The sequence below is a fragment of the Poecilia reticulata genome, linkage group LG9, assembly GCF_000633615.1.
Source record: "Poecilia reticulata strain Guanapo linkage group LG9, Guppy_female_1.0+MT, whole genome shotgun sequence".
Lineage (NCBI taxonomy): Eukaryota > Metazoa > Chordata > Actinopteri > Cyprinodontiformes > Poeciliidae > Poecilia > Poecilia reticulata.
In genome coordinates, this window is record NC_024339.1 from 28,352,640 (window position 1) to 28,376,682 (window position 24,043).

Sequence of the window (24,043 nt, forward strand, 5' to 3'; positions counted from 1 at the left end):
TTCAAATAAAAAAATAATCTCAAACTTTATATGTATGGAAGTAAGAGTAATTTTTCTAATGTTTTGAATGTATTTATGTGTAGTCACAACAGATGTGATTTTTGCCAACCTTCAGTTTTTTTAGAGGGGGATTTTTCTACGTCTTTCTCATCTGGCCTCGATTTCTCAGGAGATTTTGGCTTTAAGACAGTTTTCTTCTCACTCAGCGCAGTTCTGGAAATAAGTAAAAAATATTTAGTTTGATGTCAATTTTTTTTTTTTTTTTTTTACACACGTCATATGAGGTTTTGCAAGAAAATGGCTCACCTAACACTGTTGAGGACTGATTTCTCCTTGGTGAGAGGCTTTGTGATGGGTCTCTTGGTGCTCACAACCTTACCCTGATGTTGTTCTTTTCCTGCTTTGTTGTACTTGTTCTTATTCGGTTTGGGGGTTCCATACTTTCGTAAAATCTGAATGAATAAAAAAAAATCTAATATTATTTTTGACTTTTTACAGTACTCTACTTGTGAAGAAAAGAAGCAATTTTAAGATTTGAAGTATTATCACAGTCAAATACAAAGTTGGATGGTTGAAGGTATGACAGAGAACCGTAAAGTTTCTCATTGAGTACCTGAGTGAGTTGGTCTTCAAGCACTTTCTTGGGAGGTCTAACGTTGGTAAAGAAAGTGTGCAGCAGGTTCCCTGGAGTCTGAGAGTTAATCTGCTCTTTGCTGAGGAAAATATCAGACACCTTCACGGGCTTGGCCGGTGTGAGGCTCAACATTTGCTCGGAGTGCACGCAGCTTTTAAAAATATCGGTCAGGACGTCTCTCGCTCCTGGTACGAGTTTTTCACCTGGAATAGGAAGGTAGATTAGATTAGACAGAAACACTGTTGATCTATAAAAACAGTGAAACTTTAATGTTTAACACCAACCTTTGATCGACTTATCCAGAAAGTAGTCTTCTAGAGCAGAGCTTCCCTGTGTGTCAAACAGGCTTTGGTTAACACTGGAAACTGTCAGGATCTCCTCGTTGGTTAACTCCATCAGCTCCTCTTCACCTTCCAGGCTGGACAAACCAATCAGGTCACCGCTGTTGAACAGACTGGCACGGATCTTTTCCACCTTCGCTCGAGAGCGGATCTATATTTAACCGAACGCAAATTTTGTTTTATTTCATTTCAAGGAACAAAATTTGAAAACGTTTAAGGCAGCACGCTAAAACTCCAATCCTAAAGGGCAGGTGCACTCCAACTTGTAGATGACTACCTCCGCATACCCTGCTGAGGTAGTACAGTATAATACTGCCTCTGTAGCAGTATACCCGTTTCATCATTTAATCCAAGTGTGTAAGACAAAGAACACATCTAAACGTTGCAGTACTCTGGCCCTCGAGGAATGAAGTTTTAGATCACTGGTTCAAACAGTGTGAATGCTTTTGCAACAGATTCACCTCACCTCAATGACAGCATAGCCCTTGATAGGCCTGGCTGTAGCTGTTGTGCTCTCAAAGGAAGTGACTGTCTGCATAGAGGCTCCATCCGAGGCAGACGGTGTGTCTGTGTTGTCCAGAGGCTCCCCCAAGCTGCCGATACTCCCCAGGCTTCCCGTGCTGCACAGCGACGTGTCTAGACTTTCCTGACTGGAGACAGTCTGAGAGTCCTGAGGAGCCTGCTGGGGGTATGTCACTGCCGAAGCAGCGGCAGCGTGCGTGAGCTGGGGGACAGCTGAAAGCTCCTGATCGACAGAAAGTTCGCTGACTGTGCGAGAGACCCCCTGAGAGGAGCTGCAAATGGAGGTCTGACTGGTGGAAGCCGAAGCGCTCACACTTAAAGCTGGAGTGACACTGCTGGAGCTGTCGGGACTCTCAGGACCTCCATTTGTGGGAAAAGGTCGGTCAGGTTCTGGAGCAGCTTTGCCATCGTGTGGGCTTGAAACCCCGGCTCCCAATTTCTTCTTGGGATCCTCTTCCTGCACGGGAATGAAGACTTCATCTTTGAACAGACCTCCGTGTGCATTGCATGCCCTGCGGATGGCATTTCGAACAACCGCCTCCTCGAGGTGTGTGGGGATACCTGAGAGTACCAGCAGGCGGCTATGAGACGTGGGACCCACTAGAGCTTGGCAAGCGTCCGTCACGGCGTCGCTGGTTACGCTTAAGCCCTGCGGGTCCTTATTGGCGAGATGCCTCAGAATCATCAGGAGGGTGAGGCAGCGGTGGAACCACAGCATGTCCTCGGGTTTGCTGCCCGCCATGTTCAGGAGGGCGCTGTCACTTTCTGACAGCCTCGTGCCTCCGCTTGTTCTCTTTCCAGAGGCGGCTGCTGCCACAGCAGCTGCTGCCCTCTCACGCTTCATCTTCACCTTCTTACGCTTCGAAAGCAAACTGGGGCTTTGTGGCGTCTGGCCCGGGGACGACGAAGACGAGGAGGAGGAGTCGCTGAGGTTTGGTGCGCTGGTGGAGGAGAGGGGTCCCACCGAAGAGCTGCCGACATTGAGAGGAAGCGTCACCTCCGCCACAGCCAAACACACCTCCATTATGGCATGGAAGTAGGTGGAGAACCGGCTCTGCTCCGCCCCCAGCGCCAACGCTATGCCTCCAGATGACGATCCTCCTCCGGCGCATCCAGCCGCCCATCCCTGAGTTTCCCTGTCGTAAAGTTTTCGGAGCTCTGTCTGCAGGGCCATTAGGACTGCCAGGCAGGGGTTCAGCAGCAGAGCAATGGAGCTGGAAAGGCCAGAGGGGCTCTTGCGCTGCTCCAAGTGGTGGATCTTCCGCAAAAGTTCAGCCAGCAGGTGAAAGATGAGCTCCTTGATGGAGGGAGCCAGATCAGTAGTCCAAAGCAATCCGCCTATAAACAAGACAGAAATGTTAGAAACTGCGATCTTAGGACATTTGTGTTTGTGGAGTTTATAAAGTCTAGCAGCTTTGAATCAATATTTGATCTGGAAAATTTTAATGCACATGTTTAAAGCAAAGTATTTTGCATTTCCAGGCACAGTGATATTTAACATCACAATCACGTAACTATGTTACCTTAGTTATAGAAATGCTGTATATATCAAACATGACTTGAACGAAATTTGATTTGTCAATTAATGCCTTGAAATTGGGCCTCTGTCTCTTTAAGATACTCCTGCTCTTACCGACACTCCACCTTTAGGAAGTCATCACAACATTTATCCATTAAACTTTGACAACACTATTGAGGAATAGCTCGTATGATTAGCTTAGCAGATGTGCAGTTCCACTAGGTGGTTGCTGATTGCTACTGGCTAGTCTGAATGAAGGAGCTGAGTGGGGTAGGCACAGGAGAGGGCTACTCTGTGAGGCAGAAGCTTGGCTTAGAGACTGCAGATCCAAGGAGGAGCTCCATGGAAAATGCAGCGTTTGGTGAGAGCAATCGTTTAGGTACCCTGAATAGTTGCCACAGGAGATTAAAGGATTTCTCAAACATACATAAAAGAGTTGAAACAACACTCCAGGTATGTTTTTGATAAGAGAATAATATTAGAACATTAGAACGGGATGTAAATCTCAAAAAAGCTGATTTTACATAATACTGCCCCTTTAACAAGAAAGAAAAAAAACTACTTACCAAATCAATACTTTAAACACATAAAGTAATGTCACCAATGACAGTAGAAAGCATGTAATACCTTGGTCAATGTGTAGCTTTTATTTTGGTGAAATAAAGGGAAACCTACCGAGCAGTTCTACCACCTGCAGCAGCACCGATGAGGGCACAGTGTCCAACTCATCCTCAGATCGCTCGCTGCTCTCCCCCAGCTTCCACGTCAACAGCTGCTCTGCAAACGCCATTGCCAGAGGAAACTCTAGTGGTAAGGAGTGGAGCACCAACACAGCACCAGGAGGGGGCGACACTCCTACAACCAAAACAAGATCGAACTCACTTAGAAGCGCTTCTTTTTATTCTTTAAGAATTTCGTCCTCGTAATGAAAACACTCACCGAGCTTGATGTGCACTTTGTCAGTGGGAATGATAACAGAGGGGTACTGGTTTGTGGTGGGAGGGGGCGTAAGGCCTGTGTTGGTAGGAGAGGCATCTAGAGGATAACACACTGCCTCCATCAGATTCAGCTGGCCATTTCTTCGCACTTTGTGACACAGGCCATAAACCATGACTCGAGTCCAGGGGGCCTTGTACAAGCTTGAGCTAAAAGGTTTTGACAAGATACGAAAGAAGTTCAAAAACATAAAAAGTGAAGCCAGGGAAGCTCAATTGTAAGTGTCTGCTGTTGTGTGTTTGATGTGGCTCACTCTTTGCGGCAGCCCAGTTGACTTTCTTTGCAGGAGACGATCACAAACGCCGCTCCGGGAAAACTAACATCCATACTAACTTTTGACTCCAGGACAGGAAACTCCTCAGATGTAAACTGCTCAGGTGCATTCTGAAAAATATACGAGATAGTTTGTGTGCAGCAATGAGTAAATAACCAGAAGCATATACTTCACTACAAAAACATTCATAGTCCTTGGTCTTCTTCACATTTATTCACTTTACAGCCACTAATTTGCCACAAGCCTTTAGGGAACAGAAACATGTAAATCAAAAAGACCAAATTGGACTATTAGTCTTCAAGCTAAACATACATTATCCCCAACACATTATCCCTCTAGTGTAAACCCTGGTGGTGGTAGAATCATGTTGTAGAGATGCTTTAAAGATACTTTTAACGTCCAATCCTGCTACAGTAAGAGTAACTCAAAGACTTGCAGGCGTAAAGGGAGCAAAATACTCAAAATACTGAAGATAATTGCAAAAAAAGAAAATAAAAATACACACAATTTCTGATTTTAATTGCTAAAAAAAATTTAAACCTTGTTCCTTTTCTTTTCATTTCATAATTACACACTACTTTGTGTTGGTAAACTGCATAACATTACCCCCAAATACAGTTAGGTTTGTGGTTATAATGTGAGAAAACATAGAAAGTTGAAGATTAATCAATAATTTCACCGGCTGTAGAGCTAACCTGTAGGAAACAGCAAATCTGTTTTGTGAGTTCCAGTAAACTTTCTTCTCCTTGATGCAAGGCACGAGTGATGGCCACGGTCAACCACTCCCGGATGGGCTGAGCATTGCCCTGATAAAACAGGTCTGTGGGAGAGCAACTTTGACCTTCGAGGTTGTGAAGCACCGACTGAGCCAAGAGAATGGAGCTGGAGCTGATGGTGCCATCTGCAGGAAGAAAGAATTTAGCATAGCTTAGAAAATTCCCATGACAAACAAAGAAATACGGTTCTTTAAAATGTATTCTCACCAGGGAGAGGTGGAGCCAGCAGCTGATTAGACAGCAGCTGCAAGTGTTCCAGAGTTATGTCACGAATCGCAGGGATGTGGAAGAGACGAGTGAAAGTGTGGGGATTCTTGGGGGCGAAGATGTTGAGCAGAGCCATGCGACAGTATAACCGAGCGAGCGCGCTTTCGCATCGAAGGAGTTCCCTAAAGAAAAGCGGCGACACTGATATTAAACCCAGATCTTTGATTCAGATGCATCACACTCATTCCCTTTGCATTTATATTACCTATGAATCTGAATGTTACTGCTGTCCAAAGACACCAGGCCGTTGGCCGCAGTGCGTCGAGAACCTGCTGGCGGACGCTCGAGCATCTCAATGGGGTACCAGTATCTGACGAGCACACCTTCGCTGCGGAGGTACGTCTCCACCTGCACCAGTTCATTCACCTGAACAAACGCATGAAACGCTTTAGTTTACAAATAAATCTGTTGTGAGGCCAAAACAAAGAAGCCCACCACAAATGATTAGACTTACGGAGTCCACATCCAGCACAACCCCGTGCAAACCGAACGTCTTCAACATTCCACGGATAGCAAACTTGGGCAGCGCTGTTCCTCCAGTCGTGCTGTTGGTGTTATTGCTGTCAGGACAGCGGATGACCACAGTCAACCCTATGTGAATAAAGTATGTTATGTTAGTCACATAACATTACAATCATTTACCAAATGTAAGTGCTTCAATACATCTCAAAACAAGCAATGAAGTACTACGAGGACATTTAGTCCCACTGTGCGATGCCAAAAAATCTTTAAATACGTAATGCGATACCTTTTCGGACTTTGTCAATAGTGAACTTGTTGGCCTCATCTTTGATGTCCTCAATAGTAGGAAGGTAGAGGTCACGAGGAATACCACCATTCTCCTCATACAGGAACTCCACTGTCTGCCTTGCGATGTCAACCATGCCTGTTTCCAGGGAAACGCACAGAAATATTGTCAATTACACAAACAATGTCTAAGGTAGGAGAGAGTAGATATTCAACAAGAACTGCTAAGAATTGCTCTCATTTTGTGCGTACTTCCTGTCTGCCCTCCTTTTCTCAGGTGGAAAAAGTGGTGGTGTTTTTGTGTTATTGAAACACAAAAACATACTTTCATCAAACATCATATATTCATATATGTAAAATTAGTTAAACACAATACTGTTTGCATTTTAGTTTGACTTGAAAGAATCTTCTCCGTTTAATGTACCTAAAACTAATAACCTTTATGGGATTTAAGACGGTGATTTACCATCAAATTCACTATTTCTCCATTTCAGTTCAGGAAAATATATATGTATATTTAAAATACTGCATTCAGTGATTTAAGTCATAAGTGCCAATTAAGTTAAATCTCTTTATCTTCTTTACCCAGCTGAAGGGCTCCCTTGATTTGATCCAAGCCCGATTTCCTCTCAGCCTCGTTACGGAACCGCCTACGAATAGTAGGGAATACTTTCGTCTCCCAAGCCTTCACCAGAAGAGCATAGTGATCCTCCTAAAGTCAAACCCAAATCAAATTTAATACAAAAAAGAAGAAACAAAGGAGAAAAACACAGTATAAAGGTGCTGAGGACTAATCTCACTCTGGGAACATCGTCATCATCCTCGTCATCACTCTCATCATCAGCAATAGGTGGGGGGTGTGAGTCAGGCCCAGAGGTGAACAGGTTTTCATAGCTCAGCTCCACCTTGTAATGGCACGACAGATCACTGTTGTACTCTGTAAAAACAGAAAAAGTCAAAAGAGAAAACTTTATTATTAGCGGGAGTAACATGTAAACAAAAAAGGAAGTCTGTGCGTTTTCGATAAAACACTGAAACGATTGCAAGAGACATACGCTGCTGAGGAACTGCAACGGCTGCAATCCGACAGGGGGGGCCATGAGAGCCAGAGTCGGAAGTGACACTTGCACCTGCATCATTATCACTGTCTGAGGCCATGGCAAAGGGAAGCGCTTCAAAATTTGCACTTATTTCCTCTGCTAGGTCTACACATAAGTCAGCTGCATTCCGGTGTGCTTGGCCTTCTGCGTATGCAAAAGGCCGGCTTCCAAAGTTGGCACGGATCTTTGCATTCTGCAAAAAAAAAAATGGAGAGAAACAAAATCGTATACTGCATAAGATCAATCTAGAGAAGCAGCTTTTAATTTAATCTTAGCATAGATTTACCTTCTTCTGAATGTGGACAAGAGGCCACATTCCACCTGCTACATCTTCAAGACTAGGATGTAGCCGCTGACCACAGTAAGTAAAGTAGACTCTTCCTTTAGGGGCCTGGCCAGGAGGGGGCGGTGTGCCCTCTGAGCGCTCCCAGCCAATTCCTGCCACATCGCCTGTATTTACCCAAATTAAAGATTATCATCTACATTACAGCCAAATCAAAACCACACATTGGGAATGTTTTAACATTTTGCTTATGAAAAAAAAAATACTTTTGGAAAAGCAATGTCTGCAACTTTACGTCAACTAAACAGAGACTTTAATTCAAACATTATGGGAAGCATGTTTATTCTCCTATCTTACCAGGAAGTAGGACCACATCAAGTCTGACACTTTTCCACTGCAGCAGACTGGAGCCATTGTAATGCACCGCCCTACCATTACTGACGCATCGCAAGCAGACAGGAGACAGACACATAGGCAAAAATGTTAGTCAGCAATCAAGTCCTACAGAACACCATGTGATAAAAAAAAGTAATATATAGCTGCACTTACTTGTGAAACAGACATGTGCCAACAGGGTTGGTCCATGCTCCGTCTCTCTTCTCTGCCTCTGTGGCAAAACCAAAGGACACTATTGGCCCACTGTCCTCCTCAGAGTCTCCATAGGAGACAACTTCTATCTCCCAGTAAAAGGATGGTGCCTACAGCAACAAAAAGAGGAAAAAACAACACTGATGACATTCTTAACTTGCATTGTAATAAGTAATTTTATCAATACTTCTGTCATGGCAAAAATAATCGCAAGAAAATCTGACTTTACTAAAACCTTCATACCTGAACTGGCACAGGAGAGGTGGCATAGATGAAAGTTCCTCGGGGCAGACCGCCTCCGGCGCTCGGATCAGCCAGGAAGGTGACGGAAGTCAGCCGGGAGGAGAACAAGCAAGCACGGACTGGAGGAAACACTCTGGACGGACACCAAGTGATCTCCTTGGGCTAGCATAACGAACAGATTAAAGATTAAAGGAGCAAAACCATTCAGACAGACAAAAGTAGAGCAACTAAATCACACATATAATCCAAACATATGTAATACATGAACAGCAGTACATCATTCACTGTGTTCCTTTATTTCTCAACAAAAAGGGAAAAAAAATTAAATGAATTAAAGTTGTAATAAAACTTTCTTTGACAATAATATAAGATTTTTTTTCTCCTGCAGTCATATATATTGTCGACTGTCCAAAAACAACAGAGACATGTTACGTGAGAGGTGACACCTTTTATGTGTTAAGTGCTCTTGTGGGAAAAAAAAAGGTGAAGTAGGAAGTTACTGCCACCTACCTGCCGTCTGTCTGTCTGCAGTGGTGGAGGCGGTGGCCGAGCACAGTCCCGGTACAGCATTCTTACTCTCTCACACTGAGCCTCAACCATACCAAGACGCTCTCCTGCACGAGATGAAAAGAGGCCACCTGTCAGACAAATACAGACCAGTGGTGAGAAGCTTTCTTTAACATGCTCCTCATTTGCTCACCAGGGCTGCACTCCTGGGCAACCAGGTTTAGAACCTCCACAGCAGCTGGACACTGTTGAATGAACTCCTCACAGAAGGAGCTGTCCTCCAAGAGCTGTGCCATCACCAGACATGCCCTGGAAAGAAAAAAACTTGTTTAACAATCATATTTTTCTAAATTTTATATGAAAATTTAAGTCTACAAGGAGATACATTTTCCTCCATTTAGGATGCTCAGAAGAGGAATCTGGCTGCAGATACTGCGTCTATCATTCTGCTGTAAATTGGAGACGCTTAAGCCAAATACCATCAAGTAAATTTCTTTTTTTTTTCTTATATTTGTTCAAAACTGGAGGTGAAAGGGGAAGGAAATATGATTTCTTTTAATTCAAGGCAATTTATACAAAGCCAAAAAACAGAATAAATACAAAATTAAATGCAATAGGGTTTATATAAATATTTATAATCCAGATGCTTAAAAAGGTAAAAAAAAAAATTTTTAACAAAATTTCTTTGTGTAAATAGTTGCCATCACTTTTTATTAGAAGTCATTTAATTGTTACATCAATAATAGCTTTCATTAATATAATTTTTTTTATTGCACAAAAAGCAATAAGAGTTCTTAAGTGAAGTCAGCAAAAATAGGGCTTCCCAATTTCTTCATGATAGTAGGAGCACTTACTTTAGTTCGAATGAAATTGATGTGTTTATTACTCTCCACTAAATAGATGTTTGGGCAAATTTTGTTGCATTTGCAGATTAAATATTTACACAAAAAATATGAAATATTAATATGTAAATATTTCAAAACACCATGTACTCGAGAACCAATCTCACAGTGTAAACTTTAAAGGTGAAATACATGAAATTTAATTTAAAAAAAGAACTTTCTGTCCAATATTTATTTTTTTATGTCTATAATAAACTTTGCCGATTTTGAAAAGAGGTCATATGTTTCCAAATTCTTACAGAGCTCTTTCTGCCTGTTAGCAGAGCTCCAGCAGTCACAATTCTCAAAACAAGTCAAATATATCCATCATAGCGCTCCCTAACCTAGTTCTGATTTCAGCCAGCAAGCGCACTGCAGCCATTACTGGGCTGGAGCCATCTCCAGTAGCTGGTAGGGACGTATGAATGGAGAGACTGCCCTCCTGTGGCAGAAGCATAGACTGCACAGCTTGAACCACCTTTTCTGTAATTGAGAGCTTATAAATGGGAAGAGCCTAGTAGAGATCAGAAAAGGGAGAAAACAGGATAAGAAATAATCAGGTTCTTATTTTCCATAGTAATAAGAGCTGTAATGTGACTGGAATTCTCACCTCAGATCTGGGAGTGCAGAGGCGTGATATTGGTACTGTAAGGACGTCTGAGGCTTTGCAAGCTCTTCTGTACTCACAGGATGGAAATTTGACAGTAGCAATGCCCTCCTGCTCATTTATGGACATTACTATGCCCACACTACCCAGTACTCCTTTACCCACCACCTGTGAACCAGATGAATGACTGTAACAATGCTGACAATCATATTTGACTATTAACGGTGACATATAACAGCACAAGGTATATATAATGAAGAAAAATACTTGTCTTGTTTTACTGACCTGGACTTCAGAACCAATCTTAATTGTCTCCTTGAAGCCCCCAAGTGCGCAAAGAGCAGCAACAGCTTGTCTGCCGATGGCCTGCAGTTTGGCTAGTTTTCTGCCACTGCTGCTACCATTTTCCAAGATGCTCTCAGCATACTTTCCCAGCTGAGGAATAAACATCAGAGCTCGGGAAAGCACCTAAAAAAGAGGGAAAACAACCAAAGGTTTTAACTGACAATTTATTTAGAAATAAAAAAGCTTTAAACTGCAATAATATGTAAAGGTCTAGCATTATGTTAGCAGTTTCTGCAAAGAACAGTGTTCAGCACCGCTATGAAGCATAGAAACCGTGAAACAGAAAAGAATGATTATGTCTTACTTTTTCGACGGTGCTTGTCCAGATCTGTGCAGTGTTGGATTCTGGAGCAGTGAGTAGACTGTGCAGCAGGGCAATAACCTCAGCAGCCATACTGTTTGCAACGTGACCGCTGATGAATGGCCGGACTGGGTCGGACCTATCGTGCGGCGATTGTAAAAAGAAATGTTAAACCACGGACGAAATCTCCAACTGTCACAAATTTGATATGAACAATATTTCCTGCTTTTGTACATTGTAAAAGCTGAGTTCTTTTGAACACTTCATCACCATATCAAACAAGTAGCACCTGGCCAATTCAGCGTTCCTGTCCCTACAAACGGCGGTCTGTGCCGTTTTCTTTTTGTCGCCAGCCGTAATGCCCCCTGCCGCCTCCTGAGCCATTGTCTCCACAGGTGGACCAACGCTCACTATCAGTCCAGACTGAGCCCACTTGTTGGCCTTCCTCAGGGCAGCCGCTGCCTCTTCAGTGATCACCTCACAGCTTCCACTCTACGGCAATAAAAATTGTACGAATACAAAGTTTAGAAAGCAACTAGAAAACTTGCTTTGATAGAAGGCATGGATATGTTTTAGGTCTATACAGTGTTTTGCATAAGTTTTCATACCCCTTGAGCACATTTTGTCACATTACAATCAAAAGCTTCAATGTAGTTTAATGGGAGTTTGTGACGGAGCAAAACAATGAAACATTACTGGGAAGTAGAAGAAAAATTATGCATAGTTTTTACATTTTACAGCAAACAAAAACTATTAAAAGTGTGGCTTAAATATGTATTCAGCCCTCTTCACTCTAAAACCTCTTAATAAAATCCAGTGCAAGCCTCTCATTAGTAAATAAGCACCACCTGTTTGTAATATCCTCTCTTTATAAGTCCATCTGTCCTGTAAGGCCCAAAATGTTTGCTAGAGAACATTAGTGAGCAAATAGCATCATAAGGACCAAGGAATATAGCAGATTGGTCAAGGATAAAGTGTGTGTTAAGGGAGGCGGGGTTAAAAGCAGGCTTATGTTATAAATCAATATCCCAACCTTTCAGCATCACATGGAACAACTTTAAACATCTAAAAATGGAAAATCATGGCACAGTGGTTATCCTACCAAGACACTGCTTTACATCTAAATCGACAAGCCAGATACGGAAACGGAGCATTAAATAATAAAAAATTCCAGTCTTCCTTTTTCAATAATAACGCAACCCATCACCTTTAAAACACCATGCCCATGGAAACACCATGGAATGGTGGTGGCAGTGTCCAAGTTGAAGGGATGCATTTATGTTAGTGGTTATAAAATGGCGACGTGAAAACGTATACTTTTGCAAGGAATGTTTTTTTTTATGCTTACAGCAACTAATTTTATTTTATACAAATAAAAACTCTTGCCTTTGTCATGTCTCTGTCCATCTTTACCACCTTTTCCATATTTGCCCCAGTGCCCAGTCGAAAAGGTCGCCCCTCAGAACTGCTGCATTTTGGAGCGAGTGGAAAAATATTCAAGTCAGAAAAAACTGATATTAATTTTGCCAACAAAAATCGAAATTGGTTGACGACAAGAAATAGTACCTAAGAAGAGGCTGTAAAACCTCATGGGATGACTGATCCTCTCTTTTGTGGATAAAAATTGACAGCTTGCCATCAACTGCTTCTGCTTCCTCCCCGATATCCTCTGTCTTGAGAGCTCCTTTGGAGCTGGCCCGGGATAGACTGGTGTCTGGCTCGGAGGAGCTGGGAGAAAGGAGGGTCTGACACCCTTAAATGTGAAAGGAAAAAGCATCATCATAATTACCTTTAAATCGTTTTAAGAAAAGGGAGGAGCACATATAGTAAGTCCTTCGTGGCTGGAGACACAAACCTGGCACTACATAGTCTGCCAGCTTAGCCAGAAGCAAAGCAGCAATACGTGATGCTGGGTCACTGGCATCCTGCTGCTCAGCATCTAGGGTGTTTATTGAGTAACTCCACGAGGGCAAAGCCACGTTACCACAGTCCTCAACACTCATGAGAGGCAGTGCAGCTCGGCATAGCTGCAAGATGATAAGAACTAGCTTTGGAGAGGGTCTCTGGTCAAGCAGTAAGGACAAGAGCTTAGAAACACAGGCAGGTTGGCTCAGGATGGCTTTCCCTATGTGGCTCCTGCGATAAAAAGCAATGGGACGTATAAGTATACAGAAGGAATATATAATAACATAGATATGGAGTGCTTTCGCTCTACCTGGAAAGATCATTGAGCAGACTGAGTACATCCTGCAGAGCATCATTGCCAGCTGCCTGATTTCCACAGCACTCTGTTGCTCTGGCTAGGTGATTGGTCAGCAGGCTGGAAACCTGCCTTGCCAGGCCAGAATGAACTGCATCTGTTGAACAACCTGTAAAAGACAAAACCAAGTAAGGTGACCAATAATAAACAACATACCTCAATAACAAAATATACTTTACTTGAGAGCAGACCACAAACCTTCCACTTTCTCCCACTCGATGCACCGGTTGGCCAGTACCTGAAAAGCAGCCCAAGCCATTGTGGCCACCTTCTGCTTTTTGGTCTGCTTCTCATTTGAGCTGCATTCTCTCTGACCACTCAGACTGCAAAGTCTATCCATGAGCTGGACAAGTCCACTTCGAACAAGGCACTGCTCCTCACTCCTATAGCGACAGATCAGGTAAGTTAATCTGACTCGTTGTACCGAGTGACGTTTTGCCAGACCGATCCTTCAAAGTCGATTGACTTGCCTGGTGTAGGGGATTGTGCAAAGCAAGCCAATACTGTTGGCACAAGCAATAGGGTAGCGAGCACATAGTGACACTACAGAGGTCATGGTCTCTCCGAAAGCTTCCTGGACCTGCTCAACCATTCCACCACAGGTCAGCTCCTCGATCCTGAACAAATGATAGACAAACAGATATGTAGAGGAAAAACAAGTTTTTGTGCACACTCTTCTTAGTAAACAACATTAAGATTTTCTTGGCATCTTTTCTTACCTTGGGCCACCTTGTAGCACCATAGTAACAGGTCCCACCAGATGTGTTACCCCACCCACTCTGACTGCAGCAGTTAGCAGTTCTCTCATATGAACGAGTGCCTGCTTCCGCGTGCTGCCTCGTCTCCAGCGTGTCTGCGCAGCCGACAGGAAGCTGCTGCTCGACACCTACACAACCGGACAGAACAAACCAGAATTCACTACATGAGTTTCTCACTTGGAGGGGGTAACATATATTTCCAACAAAGAGGCAGGCGATAATAATGTCTCCAAAACTTACAGCCTGATCAGGTGTGGTTCCAATGAAAGCAAACAGCTGTCCCAGCAGCACACTGTATGTTGGCTTGTCTCTGCCGTCCTCAATGGCCAGAGACTGCAGTAGGGTGAATGAGCTGCTGCGATGACTGGTTGGGTGGTGTCGCCTTCTACAAATAAATAAAGTAAAACATTCAACTTGAAGTCCTAGTGGTACTTTATGTCTAATCCAATTACCAACTAAATACCTTTGTGGAGCATGTGTAAACTCTAAATCTTGGTTGGCAATCATCTCCAGGTCAGAGGGTGCAGACATGCTGCGTAAGAAGACTGGCTGCTTGACCAAGGGGATCACTGTCTTGGCATCTGACACCGACTTGGAGGCTGTCACAAACAAAATGCAAACAAAAAAAAAAAAACACTTAGTTTGAGAAATATGTTGCTTGATTGAGGAAAATGTCACTAATTGCTTTTCTGTAAATATGTAGTTTTTTTTTTTATTAAATGAGTGAATACCTGGACCTGGAGTCCCAGCTGGTGTGGTGGTTAGACTTCTGCAGTGTGGAGCGATGGTAACGTGGAGAAGAAGCTCAGAGCGGTTCATCAAACTTTTTACAAGCATTTTGGTTTTAGCCAGTGGGACGATGCCTCTGATGAGTGTCGTGTTTACTTCCTGGAAGAACTTTTCCCTGTTTGAGAATACATGAAAAGTTAGTGACGACTACCAAAACTGCCATTATAAAATGGCCATTATTTTAGTATATCCAATAAATATGGATTAAAAAATAAATATGAAACTCGTTGGGATTTTTTCTCATTGTGTGTTGAAATCAGATGTAAAAGTTTCAGCATTTGTCAAGATATTTACAGGTTCATTTGCTGAAGTACACCATAACAAAATATTATATTCTAAACATCTGTAATATAATGTAGTATAACAGTATATTATTAATAGCTATTTTGGTATTTAGTAGGATAAATGTACCCTAGTATCATGTCAGTCGATCATACCGCACAGTAAGCTAATTTCAGAGCAATCATCATGACTAGACCACTGTTAACCCTGCCAATAACTGAAAATACTTTTTACAAGCACATTTGAATAAATTTGCATTTTTTGCACGCAAGTGTAAAGTTAATGCAGTGAGAAAAACTGTTTTTAAAAAATAAAGGCAAAATCCAGGTACCTCAGTGCTAGAACAACATTCTCTAAATCACTGAAATCGAATGGAACCTCCTTCAGGGAACATAGTAATTCCAGTTCCTTCATTTTGTTCTGGCAAGAAAAAAAAAAAAAACAATTTCAATGGCAATAAAACAACTATGGTGTTTTCTATTTTCTAATCTTTTAAACATAATGTAGACAGGACAGGTGAATGATACCTCAAAGAAGTGATAGTCGTGAAAAAAAGGAGTGTTGTTCTCCAGTTTTCCTTGCTGAGCCTCTTCTACCTCATTTTGCCACTTCTGTTCCAATTCTGCAACACTCTGAAAGCAAAGCAGGACATAAGAAAATATTTGAGGATTTTCTCAAAAGCACGGTGAGTAATTTCAAATTATAGACTCACTTGCAGCTGACGCTCCATTGCATTGATCTTTTTAAATGTCTCAGCCATAATCTTGCAGACTAGGTCATATTCCTCTGTGTGATCTTCTCTGTACTGATAGTTCACAAGTGACTGGAGAGCATCCACCAGACTCAGATGTTTAATGACACAGGATACAATAACCTCTTCTAACACGTCTGGACGGATCACCTCCCTGACGTAAAACAACGTGAAGAAGAAAAAAATCTGTGTTTTAGAAAAAAATGCTTCGACAACAAAGCAAAATAATTCCCGCTCAGTGCTTAATCTAAGGCAATATGTCCTTTCCATGTGATGGAACGATTCCCTTACTTGATGCTGGGGCGGAACTGTGGTCGAGCCCTTCCAGACACTTCCCTCAGCCTGCTCATGATGCCTGGAGGAAGGCGGATACGAGGCAGGTCAAAGTAGGACCCGGGCATGAGGCCCGGAGGCGGGATGAGAACATCAGAGGGGTAAGTAAACTCCCGGTCCTCCTCAATAGTGAGTGGCAGTGGTGAGGGGCTGGGCGTGAGAGCTGGAGAAATGGCACCGTTTGCTTCCACCTGCCATTGGCATCTAAAATAAAACAAGAAAAGTCTGTAAGTATCGCATATCTCCACCAAACGTTCTTTTGCAGTATCACTTCAATCGTTAAGCGGAGGACATTTTGAGAAACATTTCCGCGTAGATGCGTCACCTTTGCAAAAGCTTTGAGCACAACAAATCCTGGCAGGCTTCTTCTTCTCTCGTCACTTCTGGCCCGTTGTAAAGAATGCGGAGCATTGAGCAGGCCAGCACTGACAGACCCAGTGCGAGGTCTGCAAGGAAGGGGAGGCCTCCAGAGACATCCTCAGAGGACTCCTGTTGAACAAGAACAAACGGTGTGTTCAGGGGTGACGTTCGCACTGCCGGTGTGAATAATCAGCTGGGGATATGGAGGTGGAAGTACTTCCACTTGTTACCTGAGCTCTGACTGTACAGGCAAACCCCCACATGGCTTTATCAGGAGTGTTGTGTTCACGGCCACTTCTCATTTCAAAGGAAAATGTAACAGTATCGCCTTCAACCTGAATAAGATAAACAGAAAAAAAAAAAACAATTAAAACACAACGGCTAATACAGGCTCACTATGCATTTGTGATTCATATTCCAGATTACCTTTACAAGATCTTTAGGCCAACCCGTTCCTAAGACACTGCGACTTCCATACCCCAGAGTGTTTCCTCCATACTCTGTTACTTTACGACTGTTGGTGTTGGGACCAGCATAGATAACCAGCTGAAATATACAACATACTGAATGTGTAAACAGGCACAGCTGTTACAATTAACTGCACAGAATATGTGGAGAAGTCTCAAAGAATGAGAATTACTTGTACTTACAGTTGACAGAGTTATTACCTTGTCATAGTCGTACTGTGAGGAGCAGCGGGCATCGAAGCGCAGGTACAGGCAGCGAGCTCCTGGGATGTGTACCGTCTCCTTGAACTTGTAATTATCCCTCACAGGGTGCATCGTCTCGACCGTTTTCCCAGCAGCCCACGGAGCAGGGATCTTCAGTCCAGTCAAGAACCCGGCCTCTTCTCGTTCATCGAGAATTCTTATTTGAATGACACAAATAATCAGGGGTGTTCAGAAAGCTTTATGATGTAAACTAGTTGTATCATTCAATTAGAGTGGATGGCAAAAGCATTCATCCTCCTTGAATGCTTTGCCATGTTGAAAGATTACAGCCGCAACCCTGCATGTATTTTTGTGGGAGCTTATGTGGCAGCCCAACACAAATGATTACTTATGAAGTGGAGAAAAAMTAAATAAATCAAACATGGTTTTCAAACTCAAAACTTTCACAAATAGAAAAACTGTACACTATAGAGTCTTTGTATTCATCCTTTTTGAGTTTGTAGTCACCTTTTGCTTCCGTTACATTTGCTTGAAGTATGTTTCTACCAGCTTTCTACTGAAGTTTTACCCATTCTTGTATTCAGATGATCATTTTATAAAAATTCAAATGATGCAAAATTAGTGAGAGCCATTCTTCCTTTTCGCCACAGCTCACAACAAGGTAGGACTTTCTTTCAACAATTTACTTTTTTTCTTGAAACACTTTCATAATTGACATATTTGTGGCGTATTTGGCTATCTTTGTCAAGACATTTATAATTAGGTAACTTCTAAAGATAACTGGTTACTCTGGAGAGAAAATACAAATCCATACTTTGTTGAAAACCAGGTTTTATTTTCTTTCAACTTCATGATTATGCAATACTTTGTGTTGGTATATCACCTAAAATAATATAAAAAATATTTTGACATTTGTGGCTGTAATGAAATACAATAAAAAGAGGTTCAAGGGTTATGAATACATTTTATGTAACGTTTACAGAAAAACTATGTAATGTTAATTATTTTAATAATAGTTCCGCTTTGGAAAACTCACTTGTCATCAGCAGTACATGCCTTAGCTCCCTGCCCGAGAGAGCCACCGACAGGTAGAGGATCCTCAGTGAAAAGGAGAGACTGAGTCTTAAGCAACAAGGCAGTCTAAAAAAATAAAAATAAATAAATTTGCATATCTCTTACCTTTCATCATATGTAATAAAATATTTCTAGAAGACTGGCCATACTGACCTGGCTGGTATAAAGCACTAGCTGCACCAACTGGGGCATGAGGGCATCAGCAAGGGTGAGCGTCTGCAAGGTGGGATGCATCAGAGAAGTCAGTAACACTGGTAAAAGGTGCCCAAGCATGGTCGCCTTGGTCACCTGCTCCAATCCCTTTAACCTGAAGAAGGAAGGAAAAGAAGGAAAAACGTAATCACATAAAAAAGTAAAAAGATATACATTTTACAAAAAATCTCCCAAAGGTGTTTTTATAACTTGCTATGACAGATAATTTATTGAGTATGGCTTGTTTAGAAAAGAAATAACACCTTGACTCGTGTTTTACTAAAATGTGTTTTGTGATAAAATAGCTAAACAAAAAGGTGGAAAGATAAAGTGTGCTAATCTTTACACACTACAAAAATTAAGATTCACTGGGAAACTGACTTTTGACCAGTGAACTGAAACGCCTGATCATTTTCCACTGAAAACAACATTCTTCTGTGTGGAAGCTGTTACTTTAGTAAAATGATTCAGTGTTAGCCGTTTTCCATTCCACTCAACCTTGTTTAATAATGACTGCTATTTCTCCCACATAGCTAAGTGTTGACTATGCTTCTAATATAAATAATTAATGACTGCACACAACAGAAAGGCGACTTTGAACACTTTTGTTATCTCTTCTTATAATATTCCTACAAGAGAAATAAGTACAAATCTGTACTGGCCAAAAAAGTCTGATAGATACATCTCTATTCAATTGAAAAGGATGCAGATAAAAGCTCACCTGGTCTCTCTGTCAGAGATGTCACTGTTAATCAGAGCAGTGGTCACCTGCTGCAGGGTCTCCAATACTTCATCACAACCCACCAGGATTTTGGTTGCTAGAGACAAGATGCTGCTCTGCAGCTCCTGAGGACAACACAGAATAGGCCCAGACTTACGTAACACTGCCTCAACATTTTTCAATAAAGCACAAAATCCTAAATCAATACATTTCATCCATTTTTGTTTATTGTAATCTCTCCATATTGGGACCCCCCCCCCAACCCCCACAATGTACACCTCTATCAACTCCTCTGAACCCCTGAATTCTGCTTGTAAAGTAGAAAGCGTGCACCAAAACGCCATTATTTCTAGAAAAGGTTATTTGGGTCAAAATGTAGCTTACATTGAATACTATGTAATGCTACATTAAATACGTGCACTGCACAACCTTTTAAGTAGCATCCATACAAAGTTTAATCGTCCACTGCATTACATCATTGCTTGATTTCTCGAAGGCACATACAAAGATTGAACGGTGGTAGGGGTAGTTAAAGGGGATGTTTACCTGTACCTTCATTGTTTCCCCTTGCAGGGAGCTATCACTGTCATCACTTTCATCTGGACGGATAAGAATGGTGTTACTGAGGAGGTGATTTTGAACAGCCATGAGGTAGCGCAAACAAGGTGAGACCACCTTAAAAAAAAAAGAGAGAGAGAGAGAGAGAGAGAAGAGTAAAAACCATTGGTAGATTGTGAGATGGTAAACTTTTAACAGAATGTGATTTGTCTGCATAGTTGATATTTAAGATCTGCTGAGCAGATTTTCATACTGGTACAGTGGAGAGCAGCTTCTGGAAGTCATCTCTGGCAACAGTCTGACATTTAGTGATGAGGAGGCAGGACTCGCGGACAACTGTCTTGAGGACATAATGTAGAAGCTCATCGTTTAGTCTGAAAAAGATAAATAGTTGAAACATTTTGAATGAGAAGATTTCTATGAGAACATAGAGATGTAACTTGTAACTAAAAGTGCATTTTGTTGAGTAAGAGCCATCATTTACCTGTAGTGGTCATCATCTTCACTCCCAAACCTATTCTTCTGTAGTTGTTCAGCCAAGTTGGTGAGAATTACGTCACGAAGTTGAGACAGGCCACTGTTTCTTTCACCTGAGTATTCCCCGTAAAGAATGAGACTTGATGCCATCATACACATTTAAAACCACTACTTAATTATTTATTTTTTCCCCCCCAAAAAAATCACCTTCAGTTAAAATGAGTTTCAGTAGTTTATTTAGTTCCGTCTCTCCTTGATACAAAGTGTTCAGGCCGGAGCTGCATATGCACAAAACAAGTAGAACTGTTAGAGAAAAAGATGACAATAATTATTGAAATGAGGTATGTGTGACATACCTGATAGCCAGACACACTTCTCTCTGTATCTCAGTTCCTATCTGATCCACTGGAGCCATGAGCAACTGCCACAGGAGCCGGCCAGATCGACGCACACTCTCTCTATCCTGCTCCGACAGGGGATTGAAGAACCTGAAAACCACCTGGATAAGACAACAAAACAGATAAATGGCTCAAAAACAAAGAACTGGTAGTTCTCTTATCTGTCATGTAATGAAAATGCACAGTCATTTGCTGAGTAACTTAACCTATCAAGGTCCGTGGCGTACCTGGAACACTACCAAAATGCAGCGGATAATGCAGGTATCTCTATTGACCATGGCCTTCTCCATAATGTCACAGATGCTGCCAAAGTGACGGGCTTCGATGGGATGCTGTTTACCCAGCAGCGCTTCTAGGGGCAGACTGTTGCTGCTAGCTGCCAGCAGGTTCAGCTGGTGGATACACATAGCACCTACATGATGAAGTAGCTGGTTGATCACCTCTCCAGTGGCCACCGTTTCCTCTGTCAAAAAACAAATTTCGCAATTGAACACAATTCTGAACTGGTTTCGAAAAGATGACATGGTATCGGTTCTCGCTGGGTCTACCTTTGGGTTCCTTGATGACATGGCTAACACCGAGCCTATGGCACACATGATGAAAGGCTTGGTTCCCAGGATTACACCACTGATCTATGTAGTCACTGGAGCATGTCCAGATCAAGTTGTTCAATGCATCATAGCATGAGCCTTTAAAACAAAGCATCAGAGAAACCAATGTAATGACACACTAATGTAACAACACAACTCACGAATGGCATCGTTTGGACCCACCTAGCCCTGCTACCTGGGCTCCCCTGCCAAGAGAACTGCCAGGAGCATCAATGAGGTCAGCGCGGCTGCTGAACTGGCCGTCAGCCAAGTTGAAGACCAGGCTGGAGGCTAAAACTAAAATGAAAAACAGAACATGTCATGCTAACTAACAACAATTTAAGCAAGCTAGTGTTTACGGTAACATGTACAAGCAGCAGCAAAGCTTAAAAGTACTCTAAAAGCCAAACAAGCATAACATTATGAAAACCAGCCTAGGAGTGAGTTGGTCCCCTTTTGCCATCAAAAAACCTGAAATACAGTCTCCACTAGACCACTGAAAGTGTGCTCTGCTGTCTGGAACCAAGATTCTAAAAGTTATTCAATTCCTGTAAGTCAATACTGCAAACTTGTTGCAGAGTAAAAAAGCATTTCTGAATATTTTTTGCCTTACTGCAGGGCCTGTCATTCTGCTACCGGGCTACAAAAATCCGAGGATATCAATACCATGAAAGGGCGCGCATGTCCTGCAGCTGTAGTTAGGTAGGCAGTAAATTTCAAAGTAACATAGACGCCAGGACCTAAGTTTCCCCAGCAGAACTTTCTCCAAAGAATCACACTGCCTTGTTCAGATGGTGTATTGTCAAGTCATGAGTACCTCAGGTAAGCAACTAACATTTTGTGTAATGTGTGTGTGTGTAATGTGTCCCGCCCAATGATGTCTATCAGTAGTCATAACGTTATGCCTAATTAGTATTTATGTGAATGTTTGAATTTAATAAAATCGTTTTTTTTTTTTTTAAAGTATCTCTGCATTTCTAAAGAAAACTCAAATTGAGGTTTTGTGCTTACTTTTTAGAGAAGACAGGCTGCTGGTGCCCCCGAATAGGGAACGAGTGGCAGAACTCCCAGACACACCGGGAGGAGAAACAAGCATCACTAGGTAGGTGCCACACACATACATCGGAGTCTTTCTCAGCGTCTTCAGAGGGAGGCCACAACTAGTGTTTACAGCTGCAGAAGAATTAGATGCCAATATGTCATACGGGGGAAAAAAATATTAAAACTAAATATTACATAATTTGTTATGTATTAGGCAATGTAGTAGATTATCTGTTATTACCAGACTGTTCCTCTTTGACAGTGTTGGTGATTGCAGAGCCTGTGAGAGCAGCCAGTGTGGCAGAATGGGAGGCCCGGAAGCGTGACATTCGACTCAAGAGAAGTTCATTCAAGCACTTGGAAGACTCGCCCTCTTTGCGAGTTAGAATAACTCTCTCTTGCAGGATGTCTGCAACACACAGCCCTGTCTGCGTCTGTGCCATGGAGAGGATAAAGAACACCAACATGAATTGAAGAAGAAGGAAAAAAAAACAAAATGAAACATCTCAGGTTATACTGCAAGGTATGTAGACCTCACCGACAGATGAAAAACATCCATGAAGACAGAGTGGCCTTTCTGTGTCTTTTCGTTGAGACTTGCTGGGGACCAGACCCAGTACAGATAAGTTCCATCTGAGCAGAGATGGAGTGTGGTCATGCTGCTACCCACGGGGAAGTGATGGGCTGGCATGGGCACAATCTGGCACACCTGAACATATAACAAAAAAACAATAGAATGGTATCAAATACATCTAGAATTTTCTATTTTCTTATACTATTCTCCATCTTTTACCTTCAGCGTGGTCATTCACAAAATACATTCATGGCAAACAGATACTGCACATTATATGAATATGTTTTTATTACTGCTAAACAAAACATTTGTTCAACACATTAAGAAATTTGCTTTGCAATAGACTGAAAATAGGCAGTACCTGTAGAGTGAAGGGATCAACAACCTGGCACAGCTGATGAGGCTTGGCATCAAAGGAAGAAGGACGGTGGAGGAGACGACCGCTGCTGAACACAACCCAGCCAGGCTCCAACTCTTCATTTCGACAATACACAAAACCCCTGCGCAAACATGTTACTGTTATTACTATTTATCCATACTGATACAATATTTGAGTAAGTTAAAAAATCTCACGGCTTTTGAATACACGTGATAACAAAGTTAATGATTTTTTGGATGTTGTTTTTTTAACTATAGGGGCCCTTAGTGACAGCTATCAGAAAGGAAATGGGCAGAGAGAAAACGAGGGGAACTAATGCAATAATGGTGTAAGGGTCAGAAATCAAACCCAGGACAGATACTTCGAGGACCAAAGCCTTTTTATGTGGGACACCCGCTCTACCGCTACACTATGAAGCAAATCCTGAACATTTGTTACTGCACATTTAGTGATTTTTATCGTTTTTAGTATGTTTTTGCTTTGCAAGAACCCATCTAGAAAAACAGAAACAAAGGATGGCTTTACAGTTTTAAAATTAAACTATCTTGTTCTTTTGTTGTTGTTTCTTTTCCCCCCATTTTTGCCACAAATAGAATGAGTTTATCTTCATCGCTACCACATCATTGCGCTCACATCCTTCAAATGTGAGAGTATTTCTGTCACAGTGGCAAGTGCCATTTAAGTCTTCTGCATCAGTCTATTTTCTGTTATTACTTACGGAGAACTAATAATTCTACATTCAGTCAGGCACGGCACACTTTTAATTTAGTTTATTCTTTGCGGTTTGGTGTAAGAGACAGCAGAGTTAACTCAAAAATAAAAACTGAAAATATTGGTGTCTCTGCAATTACTGGCAACTTGTGATCCTACTTTTAACTTCCTGATAGCTGTGACAGATCCCAGC

General features: G+C 42.0%; 1 protein-coding gene across 2 annotated transcripts in view; it reads right to left on the reverse strand.

Annotated features, from left to right (window-relative positions):
* hectd4 (HECT domain E3 ubiquitin protein ligase 4) overlaps window positions 1-24,043 on the reverse strand; it is a 37,785-nt gene that overhangs the window by 6,512 nt on the left and 7,230 nt on the right. Inside the window, exons 6-65 of one of the 2 annotated variants that reach the window (XM_008419092.2) lie at window positions 23,122-23,260; window positions 22,725-22,895; window positions 22,428-22,620; window positions 22,157-22,318; window positions 21,329-21,442; window positions 21,104-21,244; window positions 20,783-21,018; window positions 20,514-20,656; window positions 20,365-20,435; window positions 20,165-20,270; window positions 19,934-20,054; window positions 19,675-19,797; window positions 19,123-19,247; window positions 18,363-18,516; window positions 18,172-18,275; window positions 17,133-17,331; window positions 16,891-17,010; window positions 16,695-16,799; window positions 16,430-16,593; window positions 16,063-16,308; window positions 15,733-15,925; window positions 15,548-15,652; window positions 15,352-15,440; window positions 14,681-14,853; window positions 14,413-14,548; window positions 14,190-14,334; window positions 13,911-14,077; window positions 13,662-13,808; window positions 13,390-13,574; window positions 13,147-13,300; window positions 12,787-13,067; window positions 12,498-12,684; window positions 12,318-12,399; window positions 11,221-11,423; window positions 10,935-11,070; window positions 10,571-10,753; window positions 10,289-10,453; window positions 10,023-10,192; window positions 8,991-9,106; window positions 8,801-8,904; window positions 8,291-8,452; window positions 8,009-8,157; window positions 7,817-7,896; window positions 7,463-7,626; window positions 7,132-7,369; window positions 6,877-7,013; window positions 6,662-6,788; window positions 6,078-6,215; window positions 5,784-5,920; window positions 5,535-5,695; window positions 5,270-5,451; window positions 4,982-5,187; window positions 4,266-4,396; window positions 3,956-4,161; window positions 3,692-3,871; window positions 1,442-2,835; window positions 919-1,126; window positions 614-837; window positions 307-452; window positions 110-213 (exon numbers count right to left, since the gene is read on the reverse strand). In XM_008419092.2, the coding sequence (XP_008417314.1) occupies window positions 110-213; window positions 307-452; window positions 614-837; window positions 919-1,126; window positions 1,442-2,835; window positions 3,692-3,871; window positions 3,956-4,161; window positions 4,266-4,396; window positions 4,982-5,187; window positions 5,270-5,451; window positions 5,535-5,695; window positions 5,784-5,920; window positions 6,078-6,215; window positions 6,662-6,788; window positions 6,877-7,013; window positions 7,132-7,369; window positions 7,463-7,626; window positions 7,817-7,896; window positions 8,009-8,157; window positions 8,291-8,452; window positions 8,801-8,904; window positions 8,991-9,106; window positions 10,023-10,192; window positions 10,289-10,453; window positions 10,571-10,753; window positions 10,935-11,070; window positions 11,221-11,423; window positions 12,318-12,399; window positions 12,498-12,684; window positions 12,787-13,067; window positions 13,147-13,300; window positions 13,390-13,574; window positions 13,662-13,808; window positions 13,911-14,077; window positions 14,190-14,334; window positions 14,413-14,548; window positions 14,681-14,853; window positions 15,352-15,440; window positions 15,548-15,652; window positions 15,733-15,925; window positions 16,063-16,308; window positions 16,430-16,593; window positions 16,695-16,799; window positions 16,891-17,010; window positions 17,133-17,331; window positions 18,172-18,275; window positions 18,363-18,516; window positions 19,123-19,247; window positions 19,675-19,797; window positions 19,934-20,054; window positions 20,165-20,270; window positions 20,365-20,435; window positions 20,514-20,656; window positions 20,783-21,018; window positions 21,104-21,244; window positions 21,329-21,442; window positions 22,157-22,318; window positions 22,428-22,620; window positions 22,725-22,895; window positions 23,122-23,260 (10,532 nt within the window). Of the gene's footprint in view, window positions 1-109; window positions 214-306; window positions 453-613; window positions 838-918; window positions 1,127-1,441; window positions 2,836-3,691; window positions 3,872-3,955; window positions 4,162-4,265; window positions 4,397-4,981; window positions 5,188-5,269; window positions 5,452-5,534; window positions 5,696-5,783; window positions 5,921-6,077; window positions 6,216-6,661; window positions 6,789-6,876; window positions 7,014-7,131; window positions 7,370-7,462; window positions 7,627-7,816; window positions 7,897-8,008; window positions 8,158-8,290; window positions 8,453-8,800; window positions 8,905-8,990; window positions 9,107-10,022; window positions 10,193-10,288; window positions 10,454-10,570; window positions 10,754-10,934; window positions 11,071-11,220; window positions 11,424-12,317; window positions 12,400-12,497; window positions 12,685-12,786; window positions 13,068-13,146; window positions 13,301-13,389; window positions 13,575-13,661; window positions 13,809-13,910; window positions 14,078-14,189; window positions 14,335-14,412; window positions 14,549-14,680; window positions 14,854-15,351; window positions 15,441-15,547; window positions 15,653-15,732; window positions 15,926-16,062; window positions 16,309-16,429; window positions 16,594-16,694; window positions 16,800-16,890; window positions 17,011-17,132; window positions 17,332-18,171; window positions 18,276-18,362; window positions 18,517-19,122; window positions 19,248-19,668; window positions 19,798-19,933; window positions 20,055-20,164; window positions 20,271-20,364; window positions 20,436-20,513; window positions 20,657-20,782; window positions 21,019-21,103; window positions 21,245-21,328; window positions 21,443-22,156; window positions 22,319-22,427; window positions 22,621-22,724; window positions 22,896-23,121; window positions 23,261-24,043 lie in introns of both variants that reach the window. The other variant, XM_008419091.2, reaches the window with a different exon arrangement.